The following is a 27330-nucleotide window of genomic DNA, read 5'->3' as shown; positions in this document are numbered from 1 at the left end:
TACTAACTCCCAATGCCTAGCCCAGATTCCCCGATACCGGATAAAATAAATGAAAGACTGTGATAGAAAAAAAATTTAGTTATTGTTTCCTCAAGCGATGGCAGATTAACTCGCCTTGTCCAGAACGGCCTCTTTCATCTCGGACAGCCCGGGGGAGGGATAATTAGAATTTTATTGACCGGGTTAAAGAGCCCCGAATTGTAGAATGCAGATTATCTGTAGTCAGATTGTAAGTCGGGAAGAAGTTTGGAGATGTAGCTAATGACACCCATATTGCGTACAGTGTTTCTGTGTGTAATATAAATCTAATTATATGCATAACACTCATACATACTCTATATATATATATATATATATATATATATATATATATATATATATATATATATATATATATATATATTCATATATATATGTTACACCCAATCTGTGAAATTGCCCATTACATGAATGGGCTTAACCACTTGCCCAATTTCATGAAGTGAGCAAACAAAACACTGCCCAGTTTCATGAAATGGGGCAAGTGGTTAGCCCATTTCATGAAATGGGCAGTTTCATGCATGAATCTTAAAATTTGTTCCAAACTAGTAGTTAAACCAGAAAAAGTTGTTTTAAAGTCTTTTATTAAGTGTTGTAATACAAACACTTTTAACATAATATATGATGGCATTTTCAATGTATCTTGTATAACCTCTTCAAGCTTTGGTCATGGAAGAACAAATAGCAAGTTGTGCTGCCTTGTGGTCTACTGAATATGAGAAGACTGTAATTGCCATTTTGAAGAGAGGAAAGACTGGACAGACGCTTAAAAGAGAACACTAACACATCTTGCAAACTTTTCAGATTGCCTCCTTTTGTGAAATAGAAACAGTTAAAAAGAAGAATGGAAAATATATGGCAACTAAAGAATCAGTCACAGGAATTATCCAACAAACCCACATTAACACCGGCCATGGTGGCGAAAAGAAGACTTACATGGAGGTGTGTGAACAATATGGAAATATTCCAAGATCAATTGTGTCACTATATATCGTGCATTGTGAGCGCTGTGTTGAAAAGCGTCGCAGGAAAGAAACGGCAGCAGGAGTTGTAGTCAGACCACTCTCCGTAAGAGATCTCAATGAAAGAGGACAAGTAGATCTGGTCGACATGCAGACTATGAAGGATGGAAGTTTTCACTTTATTCTGCACTATATGGAGTATCTAACGAAGTTTCATGTGATTCGTCCCCTGAAATCAAAGACAGCAGCTGAGGTTGCCAATGAACTTCTGTTCATCTTCTTGGATATAGGTGCACCACACATCCTTCAGTCTGACAATGGACGTGAATTTACAGCTAAAGTGATCCAAGAACTTGCCTCACTATGGCCTGAACTCATCTTAGTAAATGGGCGTCCTCGGCATCCCCAGAGTCAGGGATCTAATGAAAGAGGTAATGGGGATATGAAACTCAAGCTCATGGCATGGATAAGGGACAATAATTGTGCTAAATGGAGTTATGGTGTCCGTTTTGTTCAGTGGGCCATGAACAGTTCATATCATGAGGCAATCAAGATGACTCCCTATCAAGCGCTCACTGGCAACAAGCCAAGATGTGGTCTTAAGTCAAATTTACCAGATGCATTCATCAGCAAAATATCGTCTGGTATTAAAGAAGAAGAACTTGAAAGGCTTATAGAAGTTCCACTTACCGGAGATTCAGCTCGGGATGACCTAATATCAGTAGACCCTGAATGTGAGCGTGAACCACATCCAGTTGCAGACTCTCAGTAGCGACCTGCTATGGAACAAGAAAATATCTCAACCGAAGTACTGCATCCAGCAAAACAGGCAAGAAAAGAAGCTGAGTATGGTCTTCAAAAGCAAGCTCAACGAATGTTAGCACGCAGCACTAGATCAATGCGAACAGTTGATGTTGGAGACAATGTGTCTGTACCGGTGTCTCAATTTAACCGTAGTAAAGGAGACCCCCCTAACATAGTAGGTATTGTATTAGCAGTTGAAGACAGTGGTTATGTGATTGGCACAAAAAGTGGAATTATCAGTGGTAAACTTGCCAGAAATGAATTCGAATTTGTTCAGTACAAAGGAATTTTGCCTGAAAATATCCCCAAACAACAGTTAAGTATTCGCGAACTAGTTCGAGCAGGAAGTGTGTGTGGTGGCCAAGGATACCAGAGATGTCTTTGCAAGAGCAATTGCTTGTCAAAGCGGTGTTCTTGTTTGAAAGCTAGCCTTCGATGCAACAGTGCTTGCCACAGCCACAAATCATGTGACAATATTGACAAATAATTACTGTAAATTTGTTTGATATGTATGACCATTGCTTACATAGACGTGAAATTTGTCTACATTTTTAATGATTAAAACAGCTGTTTAAAAAAATTGTATTTCATTTTATTAAAAGTTTTTTTTCAACTTACAATAATTTGTATTAGTTTTCCTTATTTTGACCCCAATACTAAGAAAAAAAATATATAACCAGTTTGTGTATGTCCGTATTTATTGCTGTTCAGTTTTAGTACTATTTCTTTCACTAAGTTGTGTTTAAAGTAGCTTGTTTCATTAAGTAAAGTCGTTTGGTGTTGGTTAGTTTTTCCCCCTTCCCGCACAAATACTTTAATGGTCGTTATAACGATCGTTTACTTGAATTTCTCTGAATAATATTGTATGACATTGAAGTGCAGAAAGATTTAATCTTGGAGCAGCAGCGCGAGATTTATATATATATAAAAAGGTTCTTTTTGTACCAAAGATATATTTTCATGCATCATGGCTGCCCATTTCATGAAATGGGTAAGGGTTCATTTGCCCATTTCATGAAGTGGGCTAACCACTTGCCCATTTCATGAACTAGGCAAGTTGTTTGCTCACTTCATGAAATGGGCAAGTGGTTAGCCCTCTTCATGAAATGGGCAATTTCACAGATTGGGTGTAACATATATATATATATATATATATATATATATATATATATATATATATATATATATATATTTCCTTTTGTAGTGTAGTGTTGTTAGAATTCTCTAATGTTATATTTTGTCAATTACAAAATTGTTAGGTTCGAATTCCAGTGTTCAAAGGAGGGTAAAGTAGAATACAAAGAAAACAGTTCTCTCTCTCTCTCTCTCTCTCTCTCTCTCTCTCTCTCTCTCTCTCTCTCTCTCTCTCTCTCTCTCTCTCTCTCTCTCTCTACACGACTTACACGACTAAAGAGTAATTTGATTAAGAAAATGGTAATAGCGATAAATTTCATCATCTGTTTTTATGGATTTTCCTTTATTAATGTAATGAAACTCCCACCGTTGTCAAATACGAAATCTTAGGACAGGAAATTACTGGCACCCCGTTCAGAATCATTATAAATATAATATCATATTTTATTGTCTTTTCCTTGTTAGCCCCCCGTTTTCGTTTTCATCATTCTCACTGTCGGATGAATTTTCAGCAATGTCTGTTGTGAAAGAATTTTGTACATAACTTTCATTTAGAATATGGTACTTGTACATTGTTTCATGAATGAAAGTTTGTGCGTTCTATATCTAACCTCTTGTTCTGTAACGTTCCAGTACATTTTTTTATATATTTCAGTGAGACTAATGTCAATAAACTACAATTACAAACTTATCATTTTTCATTTGCGCTAGAGCTGGAAAAGAAAAACAGAGAAGAAAACAACTCAAGACCGATGCTAAGTTGGTTTAGATGGGATTATAGCCCTTTTACCCTCTGCATCAAAAGACCAAAATTCCGTGTAAGTGAACGACCAGCCAGCAGCGCGTTGTCTCGCTGTATAGAGATGTCGCCAAGTGATTGGCAAATGCCCTCATTAGATATAGAAAATCAGGAAAATTATGATAAAGGGTGTTCGGGAGGAAGTGTTTTTGTTTGGATGAGGTCAACAACAATTCCTCGGACCTAGAGAGAATACATTATAGAGGATTCACCTTGAAAGGCAGGAAAAATCAAGCGTGTGTATACGTAATAAACGTCATGGTCAAAACATCTGCTCCCTTATATATACGTACTAAACGGCTCAGGTAGCGTTGGCTTGCTACGTATATATACGCACTAAATGGTTAAAGAGTTAATGACACTCCACACCTGTATGGTGGCTTACATCTTATCAGATGTTAATGCCAGCCGTATGACAAATCCCTCGAAGGGTCACTTGCACTTAAGGAAATAGAAACCTTCTTTCTGTTATACTCCTTTGTAAGTAGGTCCCCAGTCTAATTTTATAGGAAGCCATTAGCAGGTAACCGCCCTCCAACTCACGAAAGTTCACATGTCTCGATGACCTGTCCCTCCCTCCTTGCCTTCTACCTGACCTTTTTCCCTCACTATTGTTATTGAAAACTTACTGCTTCTGCTACTCAGCCCACATATTCCTGCTTGGTCGACAGTCGTTTTAAAACCTCTCGATCCACGATAACCTCCATTACACCCCAGTTTCCACACATCTCTGCCAGAGTCCTATGACCTCTTTCAGGCAACTCAGGCGGTTGAGTTGAAAGCACCCATTGGAAAATCATGCTGGCCTGAACTAGATGTGACCGGCTCTTCTTTCAACTGGTATAAATATGGCCTGACCTGGCCTACCAACCTGCACTTTCCCCTAGCCAGTTCCTGCATTAGTATACTCAGCAGTCCACCCTAACCTGACACATACTGTCCAAGAAAAAGTGTCACACCCTACGACTCGGCCCGCCGCTATATCCAACCCTCATCTTAGACGCTGACCTAGGTTGTCTCTTCCTGAACCTGCTAACCCTTAGCCTGGAATCTGCCCAGACATCCACCTTGAACATTCCACCATGAGCCCCCTTAGAAGTTCCTATATGAAGTTGCTTGAACAGAAGCATTTGACTGTCCTTGGTGAAGCCTGTAAGTAACCTACATCTTTCCGCTGACGCCCTGTCCCTTCCCTGACTACGCCCGTCCTGTTCACGGATTAGGTAACTGAAATTGGAAGTTGTTCTGTCGGCCCTACACCTCCTATTCCTACCACTCATTCACTGTTTCAAACTGTTTTTCCTCCTACCTCCCTCGCCCCCCCCCATTCCAAAACATTTCTGTCTCCACACAAACACACACACACACACAACACACACACACACCACACACATATATTATATATATATATATATATATATATATAATATATAATATACTATATATATATATATATATATATATATATCTAAAGGTATTGCCACGGAGGAAAATTGAAAGGCAAGAAAGCCAAGAACTTGATTTATGTTATCAAAAAGCTCACAAAAAGTTTTATGGTGTTGCTAGTAAGGAAAAAGAAACCCCTAATAATGTACTTAGCTTGCCTTTCTTTCGTGAATTTGAAACCATAAAATCAATATTTAAATCGTTTAATGTTTAACGTTGTGTTCTCTTATAACATTACCATTAAAGATATGTTAATTAAGAATAGCCCCGTAACAAATAACGACATCATTTACAAAATTCCTTGTGAGGATTGCCAGTCTTTTTACGTCGGTCAGTCAAGTAAAAATTTATGTTTACGTATTAAGCAGCATATGCATTCAGTTTGAGCAGCCCAGACATCAAATGCACGATTTATCCATCTGTGCAAAGAATCTCATTGTATAAATTGGGGCGATACCTCTGTAATTGCTAGGTCTAATGATTGTTTTTCAAGAAATTTATTGGAATCAGCAATTATACAAATCACTAATAAAAACAACCTAAATCTTAGTCTGGAATTGTACCATTTGGACCCCTATATTTGTAAAATGTATATTTATACAGCCTTCAGCAGGGTCCAACAAACACATAAAAAAGGGCCATATTTGTTAATAAGAGACATTTCGCACATCATCTATGTGCATACTCAATCTGTAAGAACAACATAAAATACGTTAAAATAAAAAAAAATATTTTTTTTTTTATATAAAGACAACATAGTTGAGTAAAAAAAATTTACAAAAATTAGAATTAATACAAATTAAATGCTATATAGTAGAGAAGGAGAAGAACGAATGACCAAAACTTGACACCAACCTACGACTTCAGTTATGCAAGATATAGAGGAGAAGCAGAAAAGTTAGAATTCAAAGAAGGAGCAAGCCGTTTGATGTATAAGGCCTCAAGGGTAGTTATGAAATTGCTATGGCTTGTTCCACCAATAATAGAGAAGTGCTTGTTATTTATTTCAATTTTGCATTCGGAGGCATGATTCTTTATATTAGAAAATTCTGGTTTACTTAATTTCTGACCCGTTCTAAAACTGTATCCCACATGGCTACAATATCTCATCTGCAGTACCCTACGGCTTGATCCAACATAAATACCGGAACATCCAGGGCACTTGAATTTATACATAATGATGGATCTCTTGAAGGTCAGCAGTTTGTCTTTATAGCCGAAGAATACGCCAATCTTGAGTGGATTGATTGGAATGAATTTGGCTGCCTTAAAATGCATTTAATTCCAATCAATCCACTCAAGATTGGCGTATATATATATATATATATATATATATATATATATATATATATATATATATATATATATATATATAAATATATATATATATATATATATATATATATATATATATATATATATATATATATATATATATATATATGTGTATATATATATATATATATATATATATATATTATATATATATATATACATATATATATATACATATATATATATATATATATATATACATATATATATATATATATATATATATGTATACATACATATATATATATATATATATATATATATATATATATATATAGATATATAATATATATATATATATATATATATATATATATATATATATATATATATATATATATATATATATAGTCTGCTTGCAGGGTTTTTAAAAGGACTATGAACAGATAATGTAAAGAGAACCATTTATAGAAAAACTAGCTTACTTCAAGGATTCATTGTAAATGTAAGTTTCTCCACAAATGAATTATTATTTCTATAAAGTTAATCACAAAGCACTAGTCGGTTCCGTGGCACCTTCAGGACTGTCTCTACTTTGTACAACAACAATAACAAATGTGCCACCAAGTTGCAAGCAAGATCACTTGAAATGACGACCTAGAACTTAACACTAACTTCATTGAATAACCCTATACAGTGGAGCACTGTAAACGAGCCTTGCTCTCACTGTTATCCTGGGTTTCAACCCATGATTGGCACTGGCAGAATACACTAAGTGGCACTGTTGAACTATTTGAGAGGACACACAACAGGCCAGGCTACACAGATCTGCAAAGAAGCCAGAGCTGATACACAAGTTCAATGATGAATAAAATAAGCTAAAATGCAAAAGCATGTAAATTACTCAAATTCTCTATTACTCTATTTTACGTACATATAGCGGGTTGGTATCATAATTGAATCCCACTTGTCTAAAACAATTTGACAATTATTAATGCTCACACAATTCTCATATGGAGACAGAAACGTTAAGGAATTGGAGTAGAAAAAAACAGTAGAAACAGTGCTAGGAATAGGTGTAGGTCCGACAGAACAACTTTCAATTTCAGTTACCTTAGTCCATGGACAGGACAGCGTAGTCAGGGAAAGGATGTCAGCGGAAAGATATAAGTCACCTGCAGGCTTCACCAAGGACAGTCAAATGCTTCTGCTCAAGCAGCCATGTTTCAGGGTCCAGGCTCACCTCTATACCTGCCTTAAACAACGGACATACCTCCGTTTTTTTGTTTTTGACTTTTAGCCACTCTTCTTCCTTACTCTACTGGAAATAGTACATGTGTTTCATTGGTGTTGTTTTAATTTCGTTTATATCGTAATTGTGTATTCGTAATTTTATTGAATTATTGTAATTTTCAGCTTGAAAATGTAGCTGGTCTCTGAAACGTCGTTTGAATAAAAATACACCAATATATTTATATATATATATATATATAATATATATATATATATATATATATACATACATACATATCACTATACAGCAACTTTTATGAGTTTCCTTTTACAAATATGAAGAAAATCTTCCATCATGTGAGATTCACTGGGGTTTCAAGCGCCTTATGAGCTGCCTTAAAATGATTTAAGTTGTTGCATCGAAGCGTAAGTATTTGCTAGGTTTTATTCATAGGGAATGAAACAATTATCAGTTGTAAGCATTTGCTACTAGTAAAAACAACTGCTTTATCTGATTCACTGGAAATGGAACAAATATAGTAAAATCCAAGCAAAAGCATAATCGTATGGTCTCCTCTGCAGTGCATTTGCACTTTAGCATCTCTGTCTTTGCCCATCTTTCATTTATCTTCCTATTGTATGCTTAGCTTATTCATATTGTGACTCACTTCTGTTTGCTTGTTTGTTTGTTTGAATGATGTTTTTACGTTGCATGGAACTAGTGGTTATTCAGCAACGGAACCAACGGCTTTACGTGACTTCCGAACCACGTCGAGAGTAAACTTCTATTACCAGAAATACACATCTCTAACCCCTCAATGGAATGCTCGAGAATCGAACTCGCGGCCACCAAGGTGGCAGGCCAAGCATACCTATCACGCCATTGAAGCGCTTCACTAATTTATCATTCTTTTTCCATTTTTCTCTACACCCAACATTTATGAATTTCATTTTCAAACCTGCCAAATAATTACTGGATGTTACTGCCAGCCACTAATCTCACCATTATACCCATTAGCCTACTCATCCATATACTCAGTACTAAAACATTATACAACAAACACTTTCCTTGTCCTTTTCCCAAAGTGGGATGTTCTTCAGAAACCATTTATTTCCAATTATAAGTCCCGTATCCTAAAATATTTCTAAGAGGCTTTCTTAATTAACTGTCCTTACCAACTATGCAATATGTTTCTGCTACCTACCTTTTTCGCTTGTCAAACCCAGCCATACACCGACCCAGACTTGGCTTCAGATGAGATGTCTTCACAGAGTGTTAACTTTCACCATATATATATATATATATATATATATATATATATATATATATATATATATATATATATATATATATATATATATATATATATATAAAGGTTTTTGCCACAAAGCAAAAAATGAAAAAAAGCGAGGTAGCCAAGCACTTTCGGTCTAGTTCGACCCTTTACTCAGGCACAACTGATCTTACAGAGGAAAAACATAGTCAAAGTAGGCTTAATATCCAAACTGACACTACAAGATTAGCAATAAGGTCGATTTCACTCTACAGAAACGAGGAAACGCTTTCGGGCAGTATAAGCGAATTTTTAGGCAGCCACATCTCGGAGGATACACACGCGGCCAACAGATGATTCATCCAGAAAACAATACATTTAAAAAACAAAAAAAAGGAGGCATATACAAAACTTTTACCATGCAAATTTACAAAAATGTTCCCCCAAAAAATTATTAATGAAAAGACGAAAAATATATATTATACATAAATTATCGAGCAAGAAGAGAGAGGGACAAGGGGAGAGAGGAGAAGAAAGAGAGATAAGAGTGAGGAGAGACGAGAGAGAGAGAGAGAGGAGAGAGAGAGAGAGAAAAGAATAAAAACTATATACATGTGGGACTAATTTATTAGTAGCTCATTTATTTTAAGGTCCTTCATAAACATTTTACAAAATATACGGGTCCAAATGGTACATTCCCGGACTAAGATTTAGGTTGTTTTTATTAGTGATTTGTATAATTGCTTATTCCAGTAAATTTCTTGAAACATAATCATTAGATCTAGATTACAGAGGTATCACCCCAATTAATACAATGAGATTTTTCACTCAGATGGATAAACAGTGCGTTTGAAGTCTGGGCTGTTCTAACTGAATACATATGCTGCTTAATATGTACAAATTAATTTTTACTTGACTGACCAACGTAAAACGATGGGCAATCATTACAAGGAATTTTGTAAATGATGTTTTATTTGTTACGGACTATTCTTAATTAGCATAAGCTTTAATGCACCCCCCAATTATTAGTACATAGGATCAATTGCTTATAAACTATCTAAATATCTTACTTACTAAATTGTTATCCCCGCCACTAGGAACTGTATCTAATTCACACATCCGGAATTCTCTTGATCTTGTGGAAAAATTAAATAACATTGTACTAAACCCTAGCGATATCTTTGTCAGTTTTGATGTATGTTCCTTGTTTACAAAAGTCCCTATTGACCTTGTGCTAGAATATTTAAGTAATGAACTTGTACTGCATGAGTTGCCTATGTCCGTTAGTCACATAATTTTATTGATCAAGTTATGTATTTGTGATTGCAGATTTATTTGTAATGGAGAATATTACCAACAAATATTTGGTATGGCCATGGGTAACCCTTTATCACCACTCCTTTCAAACTTATATATGGAATTTTTTGAAAGACAACACCTCCCGAATATCAGACTTGTCCCCTTAAAATGGTACAGATATGTAGATGACATCTTAGTAGTCTTACCTGTTGGTATCGATGTAAATGATTTATTGTCTTTAATTGAATAATTTAGTGCCATCCATAAAATTCACTGTTGAAATTTAAAATAACAATGTCATCCCTTTCCTAGATGTATTAATACATAGATAATCTTTCAAGTGTAAATTCAGTATTTATAGAAAACCCACAAATAATTCAACATATGTATTATTCTGGCCACCATCTTAATATTAAAATTTAGATTTTTACTTCTATGTTCTCCTATGTGCTTTGTGTATCACGAGTCCACAATATCTTGACCAAGAAATCAAAAAGCTCACAAAAAGTTTTATAGTGTTGCTATTAATGAAAAAGAAATGCCTAAAAATGTACTTCGCTTACCTTACTTTCGTGGATTTGAAACCATAAAATCAATATTTAAATCGTTTAATGTTAATGTAGTGTTCTCTTATAACAACACCATTAAAGATATGCTAATCAAGAATAGTCCCGTAACAAGTAACAACATCATTTACAAAATTCCTTGTAGGGATTGCAAATTGTTTTACGTTGGTCAGTCAAGTAAAAATTTATGTGTACGTATTAAGCAGCATATGTTTTCAGTTAGAACAGCCCAGACTTCAAATGCACTGTTTATCCATCTGAGTGAAAAATCTCATTGTATTAATTGGGGTGATACCTCTGTAATTGCTAGATCTAATGATTATGTTTCAAGAAATTTACTGGAATCAGCAATTATACAAATCACTAATAAAAACAACCTAAATCTTAGTCTGGGAATATACCATTTGGACCCGAATATTTGTAAAATGTTTATGAAGGACCTTAAAATAAATGAACTACTAATAAATTAGTACCACGTGTATATAGTTATTATTTCTCTCTCTCACTCTCTCTTTCTCTCTCTCTCTCTCTCTCGCTCGATATTCTCTCTCCCTCTCACTCTTGCTCGATATGTTTATATATTTTTTTTTTTCGTCTTTTCATTAATAATTTTTTGGGGGAACATTTTTGTAAATTTCATGGTAATACGTTGTATATGCCTCCTTTTTTGTCAAAATGTATTGTTTTCTGGATGAATCATCTATTGACCTCCTGTGTATCCTCCAAGGTGTGGCTGCCTAAAAATTCACTTATACTGCCCTCAGGCGTTTCCTCGTTTCTGTAGAGTGAAATCGACCTTATTGCTAATCTTGTAGTGTCAGTTTGGATATTAAGCCTACTTTGACTAAGTTTTTCCTCTGTAAGATCAGTTGTGCCTGAGTAAAGGGTCGAACTAGACCGAAAGTGCTTGGGTATCTCGCTTTTCATTTTTTTTCTTTCGTTGCAAAAACCTTTATTTATACATAGCATCACGTTTTATATACTTCGTGATCAAGGTTATTCATATATATATCTATATATTATGATATATATATATATATATATATATATATATATATATATATATATATTACATTAAGTGCGCTTTATTTACAAGTCATGACGGGCATCTATTTTTCTCTCTTCAGCAATGACGTCAAGGTAATAAGTTTATCCCAGATTTCGAACGTTATGGATTCGGTAACTTGATGTATGTTCATTAATAAACTGGTGTATGTACAATGTGGTTTTACCTCCCCCCAAAATTGTTCCTGCCGAGGTTTTGCCTCATTCTTCATCTTCCGCCTCCGTTCAGACAGAAATGATCTTTCGATATTCTGGAGTATTTTCCCCACCTTTCTTCCCGTGAAGATATTCCAAGGAATCTCGAGGATTGATAGAAATAGCTGATTATGATAATGTTAGTTGGTATTGGTATTAATATAAGTCAGCCATGATGTGTCTTTTGTTCTTTGGCAGGTGGTCCTTGCAAACACAACGAATTCCAGTGTCCGGACAGTCAGTGCATTGCGTCAGGTAACGAATGCGATGCCCAATGTGACTGTGTAGATTGTGCTGACGAACAGAATTGCCAGACTTACGATACTATATCAGGTAAGTTGTTGGTCTGATAATTTTGACCTTCTTAGATCTTTTTCTTGAGAGGGTTAAGTCCTGTGTTCTGTTTAGGACTTTCCTCAGAGATGGTGTTCACGCTTACGTTTTTTCATGTCTCATCCTTTTCGACAATAACTACGTTTTGTCATCTCTGCTGTTCAAAATGTTTGTCCTTATTGTTTATGCATTAATGATTTGGATAATTTCTTAACAGAAGAATTAGCTGTCCTAAAGTCATTAGAAGTTGGTGTCTTATAATGTATGAGAATTGGACGATCAACACATGTTACTGTTTTTTCACTGCTATCTACGCGAAGGTTTTATGAAGTGTCTAGGTGATAATTGTCTTCCATATTCCAGGATCATTAAAAAAAACTCCGTTTTTAACCCTCTAACTGTACCATACTTATTTACAGTATCTGCAAAGCGTTGCGTTTTATTTTACTTCATCTCTTATTGAGCGCAAAATTTGGTGAAAAACACTAGCACTGTGAAAGGAAAAATTTTTTGCAACCCTCTAAATTAGTTTGTGAAATCTTCGTGCGTGCGTGCAAGGGTCAAGGGTATGAAAGTATTTTCTAGATTCTGGAGATTACAACGAGAAAACAAAACTTGGTAACACATTTACAAATGAGGAAATCTGAATTTGGTACGATGTCTGTAACTCTGGCGATGTGTTAGTATAACATAAAATCATGTTTCAAAACTCACAAGCATTGCAGAAATTATTTGGCGTCAAAGAATGTCTGTTTTAATCTGAAATTCTCATCTAGTATAGAGAGCGGTAGATCATCAAACTGAAATTTTCAAGTACATGAAGTGTTTTGCAATATACCGGAGAGAATCTTACTTTCTTCCTTGATTCATCGACATGGTCTTGTTAAAATGGTTAGGCATGACTTTGAATATTATAAAAAATAAGATTATAGTATTATAGCATTTTGTAGTACTTTAATATGTTTGTCAGTAAGTAGCCCTGAAAATCCTTGCCAAGTTGTTACTATATTATTGTAACTTCACTCTGTAGCTACTAGACGGTGCTTTGTAATACTCTAACTCTGTAACGTAGCAAGTAAGTCCAACACTTGAGAGTGATATAACTTTTAAAAATGTTTGATTGATGGTTAATTTTAACAGAATTCAATAAATGTTTTGATAAATCAATACTTTTATTTTGCCACTCGTGGAATGACACTTCGAAGCCTCCGCTTTCCCACAGCTGTGCTTTACAGAACTTTCATAATTTCCACTACATAAACCATAAAAATGTAAGGATGATTCCAGTATCATTACAAGGCTAAGTAATAATGACCTTAAACTTTAACTGCAGATTGTCCTGATTTTGTTCTGTCTTTTGAGGGCCAAGAAAGTATTCATCTCGTCATTTTGAACTTGAGTTCCTTATGGTATGCTAGGAAGACATGGTAATGCCGCTGTGTTGTAGGTAATATCCTTGTGTTTAATAAGCACAACTGTTGGCAACGCTCCTAGTAAAAGAAACATAACAAATAAAAGTACCGCGGAGTTTCTTTGGTGCAGTCGAGTTTTCTGTATAGCGTATAATGCTCTATGAAACTCTCACCCACGGCCCATGAAACTCTCATCTGCGGCCAATAGAATTTTCAGCCAAGCGCTATTGGTGGTCTGTGTTGTTGGCACTAATAGCGGTGCCAGACGCATGATTATGGCTAATTTTAGCATTAAATAAATAAATCGAATGCCTATGGCCAGAGGGCTGCGATGTAGTATGTTTAATGATTGGAGGTGGATAATCAACATGACAATTTGCAGCCCTCTAGCCTCATCAGTTTTTAATTAAAAATCTGAGGACGCGGACAGAAAAGTGCTGACGGGACAGACAAACAGCCATCTCAGTAATTTCCTTTTACAGGAAAGTGAAATGTGACAAACACACGTTAATAAAATGACAAGTAATGTTCATTGGAGTTGATTGCTGTGTCCTTACATGCTCTAATGTGCACTGAAATTCATAAAGCCATCTCTACCATTAGCTAACGAGCTCTGTAGCGTATGAATAAGTGAGAGGAGAGGAAAAGTATAACCAAATTCGTAATGAGGAGGAATTTCTGTGGTTCAAAATCACATCAGATTATGGCTTTTTTGTTTTCACTTGAGTAAATACTGTAACTGGTAAATGAACGTGAGTTTAGCATTATGTATGTAGGTAGGATATATATATATATATATATATATATATATATATATATATATATATATATATATATATGTGTGTGTGTGTGTGTGTGTGTGTGTGTGTGTGTGGGTGTGTGTGTGTGAGAGAGAGAGAGAGAGAGAGAGAGAGAGAGAGAGTTAAAACTGAAAATGGAAGCGAAGGTGTTGTATAAATATATGGAAGGGTGGACAGGCTGGTTCAGTAAGAGAATGAGAGAGAAAAAGAAATGAAGTAACTAAAATAGAGTGGAGACGAGGAGCCAAGAACTAGAGGGAATAAGAAATTATTCTATTGGGAAATGTAGAAAAAGGTTAATAATCTAATGGATCTCAGAATAAAACTGTAGATGAATAGATGTTGTTTACGGCAAATGAATTCCTGGGTGGATGGAGTGATTATTTTAATGAGTTCCGATATGTGAAGGGTGGAAGAGAAGCGGATAGTAATGGCATGATAATGTTATGTAAGCTCAGAATGCTGTGAGTTTGGTGAACAGTGTAATTAAGTGGTTGAAGAATTGAAAGACACCAGGAGTTGATGGGATTATAATTGAGATGTTGTAGTATGTTGGGCAAAGTGTGATACATTGACTGACTAGTGTTTGTAACTTATTTCCGGATGATAGAAAGAAACCACATAAATAGATGGAGAGAAGGACTGTACTATTATTTAAATTCAGAAGCGTTAGAGGAGACGAAGAAAGAAAATATGGGTATCATGTGAATCATATGCTATCTAAATTAGAAGGGAGGATTTTCTTTATCTAGAAAGATTTATAGGGTGATAGTTGATTAGGACAATAACTAAGAGGCTGTTTGTATCGAGTGTATGTTAGGAAACAGTTATGATGGAAGTTTGGAAGTAAATGGAAACCCCTGTTTGTGGGATACGTGAATCTCAAAAAGAAAAAAAAAACTTATGACAAAACTGAAGTGCGGTATAGATGATAAGTTGCCGAGAGTGATTTAAAGTTTTTACGGTGGAAGTTAGCGTGTAAGACTATATCGGGAAATGACACGTTTAGTGTGAATTTGGGTCTGAGTTAATGGTATATGAGGTCTCTGCAGCAGTTTGGTATATATTTTCGTAAGTGATATGAGAAGTCAGAGAAAGGAAATTTACGCACATGCAAGGTTATTAGGTAGTAAATGGTTTGTGAATGGTGTGTTGATTTTCGATGCTTGCCGGTGGCAAATGGAAGTGGGTAATTCATGTAAGACTTTGGGAGAAAAAATATGGAATGATGGTACGTTGAGGGAAGAGGAAAGGTAACAAATAAGTGAAGCAAGGAAAATAGTATATAGTGTTTGTGATAATGATGGCAAAGAGATTTGGGGTGTCTGTGGATGCCCAGAATAAATGATTCCCTGTAATTTCATCGCAGTAATTACATCGTTGTAATTTCATCGTGGTAATTACATAGCTTGGTAATTACATTTCATACATTTTCACCGCATTGTAATTACATCGTAATATATCACATCGTCAGTGATTTCATTGTAAGGTTTCTTTCACTGCAAGCTAAGTAAAACGCACAAGGCAAAAAAAATAAATGAACAATAAAATATAATGCACATTTTTTTCTGTAAAACGTTCCTTGTATTACTGCTATAGTTGTTGATGGGGATCAAAGTATTTAACTCTTTGCAAGTAGCCTGTTTGTTGACTTTTCCAACATAAATAATTTCATCGTCGTGATTTTTTATAGATTAAAGATTTTTATTTGTTTTTATGCTTTTCTGATTGTCTTTTTTTAGAGCATGATTTGTTTTATTTCAAAAAGTAAAAATATATGTTTAGTGTTGAAAACCCTAATTGGAAAATCAACCGTATAAAGTTTTAAACATATCTAAACATTAGTTTTAGAACGTTTATAACTTTGCTAACACTCACCAAGCAACTTTTAGTATTAATGGGAGTTTTAAATTTTTATTTTTTATTTTTTACTTATTCTTTAGCGTCGAGGATTATTAGTTTTTGATGCCAGTCTTATTTTCAACTCTATTAATCAGTCTAAGAAAAAAAAGAGGATAATAAAAAAAGCAATATTCTTTAAAAAGTTTTTTTATTATTCATTTTTAAATACATATAGTGCAAAACAGCATATAATAAAAAAAATATTCCGAGAAAAAAAACTAATCGTATTAAAAAAAAAAAAAACAAAAAAAAAAAAAAAAAAAAAAAAAAAAAAAAAAAAACATATCTGAGAGAGAGTTGTCTTTGTACTCAAAACCTAAACAAAAACGATATGTTATGCGCAATTCCTCTTAGATACAATCCAAGGCTTCTTTGGGCGATTTTCCAACTCATTGACTATTTTTGAATTCTTAATGCAGTATCCTTAGATTTCCTTTCCTTACGGGGTCGACGATTTGGCCCCCCAAATCCACGTATACTCAAAGTAATCTAAGACAGGCTAGGCTTCCTCGGGGAAATCATTATTGTCAACTAAATATTGAAAAGTGCTGACCACATCGGAGACAGGAGCAAAATGCAATGGCTGCAATCATACGCTTTTTTAATGCGAATTCGGCATCACTTTCGTACAACTGTTGCAGAACCATTTGATTGAATGGATCGAAATCAACATTGTGAGAGGTGAAAAAAAAACACCCTTTTTTTATCTGAATTGGGAAAAACTACTCTAAAAGCATTAATCGCTGCACTTTCAAAATCTGTTATAATTCCTTTTTACGTACTGAGGTGGTGGTAGCTGACCCATAACAGCTTGGGATACTCCAACGTACTTTGATCTCATCAACAACTTAACAGTAATACTTGGACGTTTTGCAGAAAAACAAGTGAATTATATTCTATTGTTCATTTATTTTTTAGCATTGTGTGGTGACAGAAACCCTACGATGAAAATTACTGGCGATGTGATATATTTGCAATGGAATTACATGCGGTGAAAATGTTGTTGAAGATGAAATTATCATGCGATGAAATTACCACGATGAAATTAACACGATGAAATTACTGCGATGAAATTACCGGACACCGAAGTAAATGATTGGTGGGACGTTTGAGCTAGCGTTTCTTTGTGTAGTATGTGTGGACGATGTACGAAATTCAAGAAAAACGTTAAAACTGCTGAGAAGAATTGCTCTCGTAGTACATGCGGTGTATGAATAATTGAATGGGAGGAAAATGAGGAAATACTAAGAATTTTGGGTAAAAAAAAAAAATTGTCGAGAGTGAAGAAAGAACCCAGTACTTTGGGTATGGTATTATTATATTGAGGAAGAATTCATGAGGCTGAGGTCTTATAAAGGATAAAGGAGGAAAGGAAGACTGAATGATAAACTAGTACTGGTTAGATAATTTGGAGTTGATAATAGAAATGAGGGCCCTTAATACCAAGTAGAGCAAAGGTTCGCTCCCTAAATAAGTAAACTTTCTATTGTCAAATACTCTTCTCAGGGAGGTCATGCGACCAGCCTACTTCGGAGATTTGGTTTGCTTGGGTGAGCATGTGGTGACACCAAAAGGCGCGCAAGGGATTGTCTCGCAAGACGCAGTGTGTTCCCAGAACGATGACACTCTCACCAGTGCATAAGCAGAAGAATAACAAAATTACAGGAGCTCCCACTGGCTCCGTGGCACTTTATCGCTAGTGAATATAAGTACAATATCAAGAAGAAATGTACCACTGTGTTGCAGGCAAAACGCTAAATTCATTGAGTAAATATGGTGCAAAATCAATGATAGAACTCTTTAAAACTAAACACATAAGATGGAACACTGTAAGCAAGGATTGTTCTCACTGAGATCTACCTTTCTAGAAGAGGCAAGTCATACCGGCTTAACCCCGTGTCTTAACTGGATTCGGGAGCAACGATGACCATGACGGGTGTTTTGATAGATAATAAAAGAAAATGTCATCTTCTTCAAGTGGCTGCTGACACGGTCATGTTTTCGTATTTGAGAATCGCTAAGGCAAAAGCAGACAAACAATGAGTCATAACGTCTCAAAAAGTCACAACAACGCACTTTGCTTGTACTCTGTTTCCCAAAAATCAATTCCTCTATCTCTTCCACGTTTTCCTTCATATACCTTCATGTTTTAGAAGAGAAAAAAAAGTCAAAACAAGTATCAGGAGGACGCTTGTCAATATATATATATATATATATATATATATATATATATATATATATATATATATATATAATATATATATATTTCCCTTCACTTAACATACACACCATATATTAGAGATATATTATAATAGATATATATATATATATATATATATTAACATTTATATAATATCATATAATATAATATATATAGAAGAGAAGAGAGAGAGAGGAACAGAAAGAGAGGAGAGAAAGAGGAAACGAGAGAGAAGGCGAATTAGATATTAAAGGACAATTGTAGCTCGATACATATATATATATATTTATTATATATATATATATATATATATATATATATATATATATATATATACATATATATATATATATATATATATATATTATATATATATATATATATATAGATATATATATATATATATATATATATATATATATATATATCTATATATATATATATATATATATATATATATATATATATATATATCTATAATGTATATATATATATATATATATATATATATATATATATATATAATATATCTATATATATATATATATATATATATATATTAGTATATAGTATATAGTATATATATATATATATATATATATATATATATATATATAGGTATATATACATAATATATATAATATATCTAATAAAAGGAGCCCATAACAACACCAAAATGTAGAGAGAAAAGTACTATATTTCAAGAGACTGCTGTCTCTCTCTTCAGGTATATGAATGAGAAAAGTTTACAGAAAAGGTGGTATTTATACCAAGAGATCCGTCCACAAGTAAGCCAATTTAGGTCACCCCCGCTGATAATCTTCCTTCAATCTTCTTAAGCGTTGGTTGAATGAAAACTTGGTCGACGACATCTGAAACCCACGCGCCTTTTGAGATGTTCATTACTTGCTTCTCTTTTATTAAGGCTGATTCCATCATTTGGACTCTTGTACCCGGCAGTTGCTGCTATAAATTCACGTGACAAATTTCCAGTTTATTCTATGGTTATGTTCATTTATATGGTTGAAAATAGCCGAGTTCTGTTGTCCATAAACAAACAAATGACTGACCGTATGGTGCTTGCCAAAATAATAAAGTTAGTTGAATTATGTGCATCTAATAACGTATTTTCATTTGGGGAATCATTCTACAAGCAAAAATTCGGGTGTAGTATGGGTAGTCCTTTAAGTCCTGTTTTAGCCAATCTGTACATGGAATACTTTGAAACCACAGTAATAAATGCAATAAAACCCAAAAACATGCTGTGTGGATGAGCTACGTGGATGATATTCTAACATTTTGGGATAATAGGTGGGGTAATTTGAATGAATTCCTCTCAAATTAAACGCATTAGTGCCCAGCTCAAATTTAAAGTTGAATGGGAAACAGACAACAAAATTCCTTTCTTGATGTTTTAATAATCAGACACAGACAGAATACAAATTTACCATATACAGAAAACCAACGTTCTCACTTTCATATATTCACTACTTTAGCTATCACGACATTACTATCAAGATAGGTGTAGCCATCAACCTATTCTTAAGAGCCTTACAAATTTGTTCCCTAAATTTCTTGGAAAAAGAATTTGAACTAATTCGCAAACAACTTCGTCTTTAAAGTATCCTGACCATATAATTGAGAAAGCAATTCAAAAAAGCAAACGTAATTTTCTAACCGACCCCTAAAGACAAGACCAAAAGACACACCCAACAATAAAATAAAAATTCCTCACCTGGAGACGATTAAGAGAATAACCACACCCCTGGGAAATCCAACCCTTTTGCATTACCTACCCAAACACCTTAAAAAAAAAAAAAATATAAAAAATAAAAAAAAAAAAAAAAAAATAAAAATAAAAGAAAAAAAAAAAAAAAGATCTTTAAATAAAAAACAATAAGAAAAAAAAAAAAAAATCGGGCAGTCTAGGAATAAAAGGGGAACACCACAAAAAAAATAAAAAAAACAAAAACAAAACAAAAAACAAAAAAACAAAAATAAAAAAAAAATAAAAGAAAAAAACAAAATATTAACGAATAACTTTCATAAAAAAAAAAAAAAACCATATAAAAAATTAAACCAACATAAATAAAAAAGTAAAAAATAAAGAAAAAAAAAAAAAGAAATAAAAATAAAAATACAAAATAAAAACCCACCAAAAAAATATACAAAATTAACAAACAAAAAAAAACTATAAAAACAACAAAACACCCTTCAAAAATTAAAAAAAAACAACCCAAACCCACCCCACCTCCACCTTATCACAACACCTTAGCCAAATCCCTGGATTAACGTCCAACAAAAGACATCTCCCAAAGACTCTGGGTGTATGAGATCCCATGCCAGGACTGTGACCAATCTTACATCGGATTTACAGTAAATGACTTCCCCAGAGATTAATACAACACAAACGGTCAGTTAGGTACGGACAACAGAATCGGCTATTTTCGACCATATAAATGAACATAACCATAGAATAAACTGGAATTTGTCACGTGTAATTTATAGCAAACAAACTGCCGGTACAAGAGTCAAATGATGGAATCGGCCTTAATAAAAGAGAAACAGGTAATGAACATCTCAAAAGGCGCGTGGGTTTCAGATGTCGTCGACCAAGTTTTCATTCAACCAACGCTTAAGAAGATTAAAGGAAGATTTATTATCAGCGGGGGTGACCTAAATTGGCTTACTTGTGGACGGATCTCTTGGTATAAATACCACCTTTTCTGCAAACTTTTCTCCATTCATATAACCTGAAGAGAGAGGACAGCAGTCTCTGAAATATAGTCCTTTCCTTCTACATTTTGGTGTTTTTATGGGCTCCTTTTACCTTTTTAGATGGAAATTCTGTTGTCACAGATCATTTTTACCTAGTCATATATATTATATATATATATATAGATATATATGATATATATATATATATATATATATATAGTATATAAGATATAATATATATTGTATATACTATATATATATATATATATATATATATATAGATATATAGATATATATATATAGATATATATATATCTATATATATATATCTATATATGATATTATATATATATATATATATAATATAATATATATATATATATATATATATATATATAATATATATATATATATATATATATATATATTATATATATCGTATATATATATATATATATATATATATATATAATATATATATATATGAGATATATATATATATTTATATATATATAGATAATATATATAGGGTATATATATATATATATATTATATATATATATATATATACATATAATATATATATATAGATAGATATATATATATATATATATATAATATATATATATATATATATATATATATATATACCTATATATATATAGTGATACAAAGGCACAGGGAAACTACTCCAAGCGACATATACAGAGGAAGACGGACGAAAACCACACATCACTAGGCTGTCTTTTTTTGTTTTTTATTAATTTTGCCGACGTTTTAAGTAATTATTTACAGAATTACATCTTATGGGCTGCACATAAGAAAGATAAAAACATAAAAAAGTTTAAAAGTATAGTCTAAAAGTTCATTTAAAATACATTAGAGTAAAAATGAAATAGATAAAAATAAAAACACAAACCAACCTAGGAGGTGGAGGACAGCAAGGAACTAAATGGAAGGAAACCACCACAGTACGAACTTATGCTAAATACAATTGACTCGCAGATGTATGGGTGTTTTACTGATGGTACGAGTTGTTTTATAAACAACGACTCAACAAGGATTGTTTTAACTCTTGTGGTTTGGTAGTATGACCGATTACACTGAAATCTTTGTTGTCAATGTAGGTTTTTACATTGTTTTTGCATGGTTCCTGATATTGGAGTGCTCTGGGTTTGAGATTCTGCTCCCTGTGCGGAAACTAATTCCCCGATGTGAATCGATGCGCACCTTAAGTAGTCGACTGGTGGATCCCACGTAAATCCCTGAAATACATTTAGGGTCAACGTTAAAAGATATTTTCAATAGATGACACCAGAAGACACCTATAAGGACACAGCTGATCTTTATCTTAAACAAGGAGCCTATATTAAGAGGATTTTTTGGGAATTAATTTGACTGATATGGCTGGAAATGGTCATGAGAATAATTTTTGTGAAATCTTTTTTTGGAAAGGTTAGGTCATGGATATATGGAAAAGGTTGCATAGAAACTCATTTTTTGGTACAGTTGGGAACGTCAGGTTTTTTTTTCTTGAGAACAAATGTCTATTTTGTAATTTATTCACTATAGCAAAAAAGAGGAGAACAACTGTCTGTTATTCCTGGACGTTCAAGTGTATAGACAAAACAACTCTTTTCACCACGATTTTTAGAAAGAAAACTTTACAGGACTCGGATCTAAATTAATTTTTAGAGTAGTTGTTATTTTAAATTTTAAGGTTAAATTCCTATTTTTACCCTACTTAATAGAGCACTAGTCCTCTCATCTAACTGGAATGCCTTTCACAATGAGATTCTATTTCTAGTTAATTTCTTTAAAGGTAAACTGTTCCACCTAGGTTAGTATATAGAAAATTGAATAAATTACTTAATAGACATTTCTCAAGAAAACCTGACGTTCCAACTGTACCAAAAATGAGTTTCTATGCAATCTTTCCTTATATCCATGACCTAACCTTTCAAAAAGATTCACACAAATTATTCATGACCATTCCCAGCCATATCAGTCAAATTAATTCCCAAAAATCCTCTTAATATAGGCTCCTTGTTTAAGATAAAAAGATCAGCTGTGTCCTTATATGTCTTCTGGTGTCATCTATAAATATACTTGCCCTAAATGTATTTCAGGGATTTACGTGGGATCCACCAGTCGACTACTTAAGGTGCGCATCGATTCACATCGGGGAATTAGTTTTCGCACAGGGAGCAGAATCTCAAACCCAGAGCACTCCAATATCAGGAACCATGTAAAACAATGTAAAACCTACATTGACAACAAAGATTTCAGTGTAATCGGTCATACTACCAAACCACAAGAGTTAACAATCCTGAGTCGTTGTTTATAAAACAACTCGTACCATCATTAAACACCCATACATCTGCGAGTCAATTGTATTTAGCACAAGTTCGTACTGTGGTGGTTTCCTTCCATTTAGTTCCTTGCTGTCTCACCTCTATTGTTGGTTGTGTTTTTAATTTTATCTGTTTCATTTTTACTCTAATGTAATTTTAAATGAACTTTTAGACTATACTTTTTTTTTAACTTTTTTGTGGTTTTTATCTTTTCTTATGTGCAGCCAAGAAGATGTAACTCTGTAAATAATTACGAAACAAACGTCGGCAAAATAATAAAAAAGACAGCCTAGTGATGTGTGGTTTTTGTCCGTCTCCCTCTGATTTATATATATATATATATATATATATATATATATATATATATATATATATATATGTACAACTGAATCACATGATAAATCCATAAATAAAAGTATATGCCCATGAGGGAAAAATAAAACAACGGCAGTACCCGCGAGACCTTTCGACTTTCAAACGTCCTTTACTTAGCAGATCTAACTTACATGGGGAAATGACAATACACGAAAGTTGTATAACTGACAGATAGGGATTATAAAGAAATTAGTACCTAGAATCCGACACACCTGGATGATGAGTAACCTTCCCAAACAAGCAAAATCATGGGTACAATTAAAAGTTTAAGACAATCTGCTCAGGCACAAGGACAAGACAATTAAAGGATTATTATTGGTAACAGCTGTTCAGAACATTGGTAAACAAAAAACAATTTCACCAAAGACAATATTCACAATACAATATTAAACATGCATAGTATACAACGAAGATATCACTAATGCAACTAATTTTTATTTATATCTTTGAGGCCATTCTTGAACATGTTACAAATACAAGGGTCTAAATGAAACAGGCCATGACTAATATTGAAATTACAACGAGAAGTAAGTTGTATTAAAGCAGATTCTAAAATATTTTATGATAAGACATCTTTTGACCTTGCAATTACTGAACTTCCAATCCAATTTATTTGGTGGTTATTTTCACTTAAATAAATGAATATTGCATTAGATGTTTGCCCAGTTTTTACAGAATATTTATGCTGGCATAACCTTGCTCGATTGTCCGAGATAAAATGAGGGACAATCCATACATGGAATGTTATATATTATGTTGTTGCTTTCTATGTAGCCTATTATCAGTACTGTTGGTTCAATTTCATATAAACTTTCGAAATTAGTCACTAAGATCTTGTCCCCGTTACTTGGAACTAATCTTCCGATTCCTTCCAGATATAATCCTAATTCTCTAGTATTTAGTTGATAAATTTAACAAATTCTAACTCTTTGCACTGATAGATTCATTAGTTTTGATGTATGTTCTCTTTTTACTAAAGTCCCTATAGACTCTATTTTAGAATATCTTAGTAATGAACTAACTCTGCATGAATTACTTCTACCTATAAGTCACATTATTTCACTCACTAGGTTGTGCATTTGTGATTGTAAGTTTATATTCAATGGTGAATTTTATCAACAAATATTTGGCATGGCAATGGGCAACCCTTTATCGCCACTCCTCTCAAACTTGTACATGGAATTCTTTGAAAAACGCTACTTACCTAATATCATTTATATTCCTGTAAAGTGGTATAGATAGTTGATGATATTTTAGCTGTTCTGCCTGTCGGTATTGATGTAAATGATTTACCCTCTAAATTAAATAAGCAGGTACCATTGATTAAGTTTACTCTAGAATTAGAAAAAGGACCAATTCGCCTCCCATTTCCTTAAATGTGTTTTTGATACGTAGAGAACCATTTCAATGTAAATTCAGTATTTATAGGAAACCGAACAACAACTTAACTTATGTTCATTTCTATTCAGGCATACCATCTTAACATCAAAATATAATTTTTTTCTTTTATGTTTTTACGAGCATTGCGCATTGTCAGTCCCCAATATTTGGATCAAGAAAATTAATACATAAGAAAAATATGGAAAGATTTATATTATCCTTCACATACATTAGATATTTATTATAATGAAAACCACAAAAAGTTTTATAGTGTAAGTAACACGGAGAAAGAAAATTCTAAGAGCATTCTCAGTTTTCCTTATTTTAACACATTTGAAACCATTAAATCATTGTTAAAAGCCTTTTAGGCCAACCTTGTTTTTTCCTATAATAACACACTAAAAGGAATGTTAATAAAAAATGGCCCCAGAGAAAGCAACAACATAATATATAAAATTCCATATTTGGACTGTCCCTCATTTTATATCGGACCGTCGAGCAAGGGCTTAGAAGTAAGATTAAGCCAGCATAAATATTCTGTAAAAACTGGGCAAACATCTAATGCAATATCCATTCATTTACGTGAAAACAACCACTGAATAAATAGGATTGGTAGTTCAATAATTGCAAGGTCAAAAGATGTCTTATCACGAAATCTTTTAGAATCTGCTTTAATACAACTTACTTCTCATTGTAATTTCAATATTAGTCGGGGCCTGTTTCATTTAGACCCTTGTATTTGTAACATGTTTAAGAATGACTTCAAAGATATAATTAAAGACTTAAATAAAAATTTATTGCCATAGAGATATCTTCATTGTATATGCATGTTTAATATGTATTGTGAATATGTTTTTGCTTACCAATGTTCAGAATAGCTGTCACCTATAATACTCCTTTAATTGTCATCTCCTTGTCTCTGAGCAGATTTGACATATATTAGATATTTGTTATAATAAAGCCCACAAAATTTTTATCATCTAAGAACATTTTCAGTTTCCCTTATTTTAACGGATTTGAAACCATTAAATCATTGTTAAAAGCCTTTAAGGTCAACCTTGTTTTTCCTATAATAACACACTAAAAGGAATGTTAATCAAATATGGCCCCAGAGAAAGCAACAACATAATATATAAAATGCCATGTATGGATCGTCCCTCATTTTATCTCGGACAGTCGAGCAAGGGCTTAGAAGTAAGATTAAGCCAACATAAATATTCTGTAAAAACTGGGCAAACATCTAATGCAATTTTATTATTTTTGCATGTCTTGCATTGCATGCACGTAAACTTATGTCTCTCCTGTTTTACCTTCATATCCCGAACCCACAAATGACCGAGATCGGGTTATTTATTATATATATATCTATATATATATATATATATATATATATATATATATATATATATATATATATATATTATATATATATATATATATATATATATATATATATATAATATATATATATATATATATATATATATATATATATATATATATATATATATATATATATATATATATTATATATATATATATATATATATATATGGTATATATATATATATATATATATATATATATATATATATATATATATATATATATATATATCTACATATATGATATAGTGTGTGTGTGTGTGTCTGTGTGTTTATACACTCCTTACTGGGTGCTATTTGTAAATAAACACTTTATTCCAACGAGATATTAGGTTTTAGTTGATTAATTTTAGTCCAAGAAGCACGGGAGATGGCTCTCT

The 27330-nt window shown here is 33.0% G+C and overlaps 2 protein-coding genes across 2 annotated transcripts in view; one reads left to right on the top strand and one right to left on the bottom strand.

The window, feature by feature from the left end:
• Positions 1-27330, bottom strand: part of LOC135198823 (low-density lipoprotein receptor-like) — a gene marked incomplete in the record, with an annotated part of 1079059 nt that overhangs the window by 12271 nt on the left and 1039458 nt on the right.
• LOC135198331 (KRAB-A domain-containing protein 2-like) lies at positions 976-1773 on the top strand. Its single transcript, XM_064225902.1, has one exon. The coding sequence runs from the start codon at positions 976-978 to the stop codon at positions 1771-1773; it is 798 nt and encodes a 265-aa protein (XP_064081972.1).

This window comes from Macrobrachium nipponense, chromosome 22 (genome assembly GCF_015104395.2).
Source record: "Macrobrachium nipponense isolate FS-2020 chromosome 22, ASM1510439v2, whole genome shotgun sequence".
Classification (NCBI taxonomy): domain Eukaryota; kingdom Metazoa; phylum Arthropoda; class Malacostraca; order Decapoda; family Palaemonidae; genus Macrobrachium; species Macrobrachium nipponense.
Note: the sequence above shows the minus strand (reverse complement) of the source record. Positions and strands in the feature narration are given on the sequence as shown.